General features: G+C 42.4%; 1 protein-coding gene across 1 annotated transcript; it reads left to right on the forward strand.

Annotated features, from left to right (window-relative positions):
- The first annotated feature begins 608 nt into the window (after nucleotides 1-608).
- LOC129706392 (fer3-like protein) lies at nucleotides 609-1,857 on the forward strand. The gene has a single exon (XM_055650675.1). The coding sequence runs from the start codon at nucleotides 1,205-1,207 to the stop codon at nucleotides 1,700-1,702; it is 498 nt and encodes a 165-aa protein (XP_055506650.1). The 5' UTR covers nucleotides 609-1,204; the 3' UTR covers nucleotides 1,703-1,857.
- The last annotated feature ends 6,348 nt before the right edge of the window (nucleotides 1,858-8,205 follow it).

Below are 8,205 nucleotides of genomic sequence, written 5' to 3' on the forward strand. Positions count from 1 at the left end.
TGTCAAATAATGCAACACGGTCCTAGCAACAACTGCACAACCGCGAGCACTCCTCGACTGTATTTGAACAGTAATGTCCTGTTGGAAACAATACACCGGCCGAAGGAAAAATTCTTCAAGATTCATATACAAAATATATCAGGAATATATCTCAATTCATACTTCTTTTTGGAAATAGCTCACCTGAGATAGATGCGTAGACAATTCGTTTGATTAAGGGGGGGGGGGGGGGTATTGTAATTAAAACGAACATGGCATTCATATATATTTGCAATACTTGTAAAACTGCCCTAGTTGATCCAAACGCTTTAAGAAAAAACGGAACCAAAAGAGGTTATATTAAGTACCAAATGCCTCCATCCATTCCATAGACGAAAGGACCTAAGTTGTTGAGTCGACTATTAAATTACGAATATACATCAATTTCAGGCTAAAGGTAGCACTGAAGATTTCAACGATCTTAGCTGCGGATGAGGTTTTTTATTAAAAAATCAACAAAATGCATCTCGTTGTTTTACTTTTGTTTCTACATGCAGTAGATCCCAGCGCATTATTTGCTGAAGGAAGCCGTCTAAGTTATTCACAGGAATGTTACATGCGGTCCCCTCCAATGCTGAGTTAGTCTAATGGAGATCCTATTATTCAGCTTCCATTGCACTGGGATACAACGTAAACAATTCATGGTGACCCTTTGTGTGCAGGTCCTGTCTTCCCAACATCATTAAACCAAACATGCACTTGTCAAGAGGGGCCTGGCGATTTCATCAGAGTTTACTAGATCAGGACGAGAGAAAGGGAAGCAAAATGGTTGCTTTGGAAGACGCGGAATAATTACTTTCCAAAACATGTTAAGAAGATTTAAAAATACACAGCAGGTAAGGTCCGTGGATAGCTGCCAACAAGGATCTAAACTCGATAATGTTGAAGGGAAAGGTCATTTTTTAAGTTTCCTTGAGGTCTCCACACTCCAGACAATTGTCGGTTGTCTGCACTCGTCAGTGTTAAACCCGGCCGTTTGCTTTTGTACTTCCTTGCTCTCCCTTGTTTTAATCCTGTTAGTTTTGCAGTTATACATATTGATGTCCTCACAACAACAGGCAATGCAGCAGTCGAGATTGTCCCTTAACTGACATGTTATCCCCTGTTTCACCAGGAGCTCTCCTGAAAGCTAACTTTTGAGTCTGTACGCACACACACACACAAAATGGAATTTCAAGAAACCTTCATGGAATCTTCTGTTCTGGACTTTGTTGCAGAATCAGAGTTTGCTCTGTCTTCGCCAGGATCAGACCAGATCGAAGTCAATTCGCCGCACCGTGTGGACCTTTGTGACAGGTTGTGTGATCTGGCTGGGATACGCGCCTTTACCGACCACTCAGTTCCATTTGGAGGCGACAAGGAGCATGTGGATTTGCTTGGGGACCAAGCAACAGCCTTTAAGATGGGATCTATCAATTCCCTGATGGTCAGACCCAAAAGAAAACGTGTGATCACTTATGCCCAGCGCCAGGCTGCTAACGTCAGGGAGAGGAAAAGAATGTTCAGTCTGAATGAAGCATTTGATCAGTTAAGGAAAAGGGTGCCTACTTTTGCTTATGAGAAACGGCTGTCTAGGATTGAAACGCTACGTCTTGCCATTGTCTATATCTCGTTTATGACGGAACTTTTGGATAATAAAGAAAAAAATCCAACTTCAGAATAATGTTTTGTGTTTCACCACGGAAAGGAATCTTCATCCTCTTGGTCTTGCTAGATGGTATGTGACTTACACCCCAAATCATCGTGGAGATTCCGGATCCTACAATGCTACTGTATGCTACTGTATGTTACTGTAAATGCTTGATGTACGGTGGACCATTTAAGCGTTTAAATATAATTATATTTTCTCAAGACCCTAATAGGTATATCTTCAAACTTGTATGTGCCTAAATGTGTGACCGTCAAAATACAGAGGACTTAGGAAAATTAGAACCGATAACGCAACAAGCGAGGAACGAATATTTCACAGAAAAGGTATTCAAAACTGAGCTTTTTACAAATGTTCTTTTGCAGGAAGGTTGAACCTTTCGCGAGATTGAACATGATTATGCCAGGAAAGTGGTATTCGTAAAATGTATCTTTTCGCATATGCGCTTTCAATTAAAAAAAAACAGTTGTAGAGAGACTAAATTAACGCATGGCAAATTGTGCGCTGTTGAAGACAAATAACCAGAATGGGTGGGGAAAAAATGAACATTGTGATCTATAATGTGGAAATGGCTAATGTGCAGCATCTTTGAGAACTACAAATAACGCGATACAGGAAGAGAAAGGGAGTTTATGTAATGTTAGATTATGTGTATACCACTTATCCAGCCACTGTTCTCAAACATTGCGACTGGATGTCCTAGAAACGGCGGCTATCCTTTTGTTGAAGGTTCACACGGGGACTAATTGGCTTTTGATAACTGTTGATTCAGGCCCGATATACCTGCAGGTGGGAGGGTTTAGGCTTCGCAGGAGAAGTTAAACGAATCGCTAGTTTAATTATTTTGGCATTAACCTTTTAAAACGTATTTCAGATAGATGCGGTTATATCATGGATGTCCTCAAAGGCTGGTATTTGGCCGGCACGAATTGACTTTCTGAGACAACGGCCTAATGGTTAGTGAAGGATGTTGATGACTGGTTGCGATTAGAAATTAGTAACTGATGTGAAGCATTCCAATTAAAGTGGTGGAAACAGAAGTAAATATCGGCGCCTGTCTGTAAATGACAAAGTAAATAAAATGTAAACTCAAGTCGTTCTGTTGTATTCTTCCATGTTTGTGTACAGTACTGTCGCCACTTGTTCCGGTGTGTTTTGTCGAGAACTTCTGCTTCTGTTATTCGAGTTTATTTGGCATCGGGTTCATTCCCTTCCCTGACTGTCTCTTTCTGAACAACATACCCTCTGGTTTGCGTGCAACAAGAACGCGTTGCGGTCATTTCAATGTAAAATGTAAATTCTGATGCTATCGGCCGCTGTGGCCCATTCGGCGTATGACATTGGAGTGCCCGGCATACAACGATTTGAAATGTAGTGGTCAAACCGTTGTCCTTGCTTTTGTTGCTTGCAAATTATAATTACTGCAGTCATCCTGCATCCCAATGTTTAAAGCATCCAACATTACCCCTGATAGAACACAAAATGCTAGAGTGATTGAGTGGGACAGGCAGCATCTCTGAAGTACATAGGTAGACGAGATGTCGGATCAGTTTAAAAGGACCACGACTCGAAACGTCGCCTGTTCATGTCGGCCAGAGATGCCGCTTGCCCCGCTGAGACCCGCCAGCACTTTGTCTTCTACTCAACTTTCCAACACCTGAAGTTCCTTGTGTCGCAATTATTCTTGATACAATAATCTCCGTGATACAATACATGGGACATATCTTCTGTCAGGCGTGAAGTGAGAACGTTGTGAAGCGGTGAGATGCCTCCACCTACGAAGTCATGTATCTATGGTGCTGTCTGCCCGAATCTTGAGTTCTTCACCGGCTGCTCTAATGCACCGTTGAAAATTATACCAAATTCAACATCAGTCCTAATGAGTTGTTGATTAACATATTGGTACCATTCCGGCGTTTTTTATTACATCATATTTGAATTGTTACTCAATGGAATAAGCAAGTATTCCAAATGCAAAAGATATCTTGTCCATCACTCATTCAGTGTCTGTAAACATGAGCTCTCGGTCGCTACCCGTTAATCGAACACACATTTTATTTTGAAGAATTGTTCACAAATTTTAAATGCATCTTTAACAACAGGTGTGTAAGAGTCGTAACAGGTGTTCTGCGAAATTTTGACGCGCGCAATTTCAAATGTTGTCATGTAAACGACTGAATTGCACACATTGCGAATTGCAAAGATAGTAGCCACATTTGTACAGTTCGGGATTCGCGATAGAAGGCGCAGAACTATTTAATGGTCAATTCGAAAAACTATGTAGCAATAGGACTGGACCCGAGATCGGGATATTATATCATCATCAATCAAACACCAATATCGGTTTAATTATCGTAATTACCGGACTTGCGTTTGCAAAAATGTGTAGCAATCGGACTGGACTCGAGATCGGAGGCCACGCTTCCTTATCTAACAGGATGCCACATCCGTATCCAGCTCCAAGTACGGTAATCACAATAATTAAACAGATATTGGTTTGATTGATGATGGTATATATCCCGAATTGCAATATAATGTTTCAAGAATCTGTAAAACTTCACAGCGTCTATTGAAGTTCGAAATTTTCGGTTTGTAAATTGAATCGAATTTTGTCTATGATTTTAGGTGAAAAGCGATCGGTAGGAGGCCATCGCCAGTGTTATGGTGACATTGTTTTTCCCGACTCGAGAGCACCTCCTCCTGCCCGAGTGTGACGCCTCCATTCCCTTCATCAGAGCGTAATTTCATACTATACCCGAAGAGAGTTTTCCATGTCAACACTTTGTGTGAATCAAGCCACTGCAGAGAGATAGGAATGGAGAAACAGAAGTAAGCTTGTGAATAACAGAAACATAGAAACATTGAAAATAGGTTGGTCATTCGGACCTTGGAGCCACCACGCCATTCAATGTGATCGTGGCTGATCCTCCAAAATCAGTACCCATTCCTGCTTTCTCCCCATATCCCCTGATTCTGTTAGCCCAAAGAGCTATATCTAACTCTCTCTTGAAAACATCCAATGAATTGGCCTCCACAGTGGCGGAGAATTTCACAGATTCACAACTCTCAGGGCAAAAGTTTTTCCTCATCTCAGTCCTAAATGACCTATTCTTATTCTTATTCTTAAACTATGACCCGTGGTTCTGGACTCCCCCAACATCGGGAACATTTTTCCTGCATCTAGCCTGTCCAATTCTTTAAGAATTTTATATGTTTCTATAAGATACCCTCTCATCCTTCTCAAGAAACAGGCAAACATGATAGTTTTGTTTTGTTTTTGTTTTGTTTTGGTTGGGGCATTTAGTTTGTTCCTACAGGACCTCAGCGCATTAGGTGGCATCTGTAGAGATTCTCCCATTCCCTCCCCCCCCCACACACACATATACTGGCTGACCCCGAGTTACTCCAGCACTTTGCATTGGTCAAGATTCTAGCATCTGCACTTCATTGTGCCTCTAGTTTGTTACTCACCTTTGTGATATTTTATTTATCATTGGATGCACACTCCTATCAAATTAGGACAAGAAAACCCTGTCTTGGTTTGCAAAAAAACGTTTGCAAAAAAAACATTACTAATTAAACCAACCTTGGATCTTCCTCACTGTCAACACCAGTATGCAAATAAATTGGGCATAGGACAAGGAGATAAAACTCAATGGAAATTGGCACACCCCAGGCTTACATGCATCTTTCTAGACATTCATCTACAAGGGTAGGGACAAAATGTTTTCCTCATAGAAGCAGATTTTTTTAGTTTGAGCAGATGCATATAGACACCGGATAAGTGGCAGTGAAAGGTTGGCAACTATGAGCAGGAATGCAGTTGCAATGAGATGAGCTCTGATTTCTTTAAATGTCACAGCAGATTAGAGAGCCTGCTGGCCTGATCTTGTTCCTAACTCATATGATTGTTGTTTGTATGTTTGGATATGCCAGCAATTCATACCCATCCAATAATCACAATAATGGTGGGTCTGAAATGACATATAGGCCATCAAAGTAAGAATGACTGACAATACAGAACATGACAAAACAAATGGGTTATAACAAAAAATCTGCCGTTTCTCGGTTACTGTTAATGAGACACTGTTTTATTCCAGATTTATTTAATCCCTATTTTTCCATTCCTCCGCTGCCATGATTTATTTCAGCATGTCTAGATCACTAATCCAGAAATCTGGCGATGAGTTCAAGAACCTATTTTGATTTTCTGCTTTGGGTAAATGATGTAAATGTAGCAAAATGCTGTTTTTCTTACTAGGTTTTTCACAACCAATTAATATGTCCACTGAAAATATGTTTCTAACTCAGGACGGTATATGGCTTGATGATGGAAATTCCCACGCTTTTGCTGCCCTTGGCATTTAACTGGTAGAGATCATGGGTTTGGAAGGTGCTGTCCAAGAAGTATTGATAGGTTGCTATAGTGTATCTCGCTGCTATTGTGTATTAGCATGGAGTGATGAATGGTTGTGGATGGCGTGCTTGTCATGTCAGATGCTATGCCCCGTATGGTGTTGAGCATCTTGAATGTTTTTGAAGCAGCACACATCCCAGGCAGATCAATCATAATCCTGATTTGGGCCTTATTGACTTAGTGGAGTAAGGAATCTTACTTGCTGCAAGATTTGCAACCACTGATCTCCACTTGCAGCCACATTTTTTTCATTTGGCTTTTCAACTTGAGTTTCTGGTCAATGTTAACCTCCAGGTTATTGATAGTGGGGGATTCAGTGATTGTATAGCCCAGCATGGAAGGTTATGAAGCGAGACTTGGTAGGCTGGATTCGCTTTGCTTGGAGCATATGAGGTTGACAGAGTCCTGGTGAAAGTATACAACATTATGAGGTGCATAGATATTATAGATAGAGTAGGAAACCTTTCTCCTTGAAGAAGCCATTTAAAATCAGAGATCATAGGTTGGCGTGAAAAAAGGCTAGAAGCGAATCCGAGGAGTTTTACCTTCATCCAGAGGATGGTCGCAATCTGGAAACATTGCCTGAGAGAATGGTGGAGGCAGTGATGTGCCTTCCCGAGCCCCCATTCGTCATGATGGTATTTCAGTCACAGTCATAGAGGACGATGTCAGAACATCCTTCAGGGGGGTGAACCCTCGGAAAGCGCCCTTGGAAAGCGCCTGGACTTGGATGGCAAACCCAGTCGTGTTCTAAAAACCTGTGCGGACCAACTGTCTGGAGTTTTTACGGACATTTTCAACCTCTCACTTCTGAGGTCTGAGGTTCCCACCTGCTTTAGGAGGGCATCAATAATACCTGTGCCCAAGAAGAGCAAGGTGACGTGCCTCAATGACTATCGACCAGTGGCACTAACATCTGTGGTGATAAATTGCTTTGAGAGGTTGATTATGTCGCATATCAACTCCTACCTCAACAAGATCCTTGACCCACTGCAGTTCGCTTACCGCCATAACAGATCAACGATGGATGCAATCTCACTGGCCCTTCACTCCGCTCTGGACCACTTGGACAACAAAAACTCATATGTCAGGTTGTTATTCATTGACTACAGCTCAGCATTTAATACAATCATCCCCTCCAAGCTGGTTACCATGCTCTCAGATCTAGGTCTTTGCGCATCCCTCTGCAATTGGATCCTCAACTTCCTCATCCACAGACCACAGTCTGTCTGTATTGGTGTAAATGTGTCATCCTCAATAACAACCAGCACAGGAGCACCTCAAGGCTGCGTGCTCAGCCCTCTGCTGTACTCACTCTATACTCATGACTGCATAGCCGGACATAGTGCAAACTCCATCATCAAGTTCGCCAACGACACCACTGTTGTGGGACGAATCACTGATGGGGATGAGTCAGAGTACAGAAGTGAGATCGACGGATTGACCAAATGGTGCCAGCACAATAACCTGGCTCTCAACACCAGCAAAACCAAGGAACTGATTGTGGACTTTGGAAGGGGTAGGATATGGACCCACAATCCCGTTTATATCAATGGGAAGGTGGTGGAAAGGGTCAAGAACTTCAAATTCCTGGGCATGCATATTTCCGAAGATCTTTCCAGGTCCCAGCACACTGATGCAATTATAGAGAAAGCCCATCAGCGCCTCTACTTCCAGAGAACATTACGGAGAGTCGGTATGTCAAAGAGGACTCTCTCGAACTTCTACAGGTGCACAGTAGAGGGCATGCTGACTGGTTACATCGAAGCTTGGTTCGGCAACTTGAGCGTCCAGGAGCGGAAAGGAATGCAGAAAGTTGTGACCACTACCCAGTCCATCATCGGCTCTGACCTCCCCACCATCGAAGGGATCTATCGCAGTTGTTGCCTCAGAAAGGCTGCCAGCATCATCAAGTACTCATACCTCCTAGCCACACACTCATCTCTCCACTACCATCGGGTAGAAGGTACAGGAGCCTGAAAACTGGTACATCCAGATTCAGGAACAGCTTCTTCCCCACAGCCATCAGGCAATTAAACTCGCCAACAAACAGACTGAACTGTAACAACTTATTGCACTTTATCTGTTTATTTATGTGTAT

The sequence above is a fragment of the Leucoraja erinacea genome, chromosome 2 (assembly GCF_028641065.1).
Source record: "Leucoraja erinacea ecotype New England chromosome 2, Leri_hhj_1, whole genome shotgun sequence".
Lineage (NCBI taxonomy): Eukaryota > Metazoa > Chordata > Chondrichthyes > Rajiformes > Rajidae > Leucoraja > Leucoraja erinaceus.

Excerpts from the sequence above, each read along its gene's own strand:
- LOC129706392 (XM_055650675.1), top strand. The coding sequence starts at position 1,205 with ATGGAATTTCAAGAAACCTTCATGGAATCTTCTGTTCTGGACTTTGTT.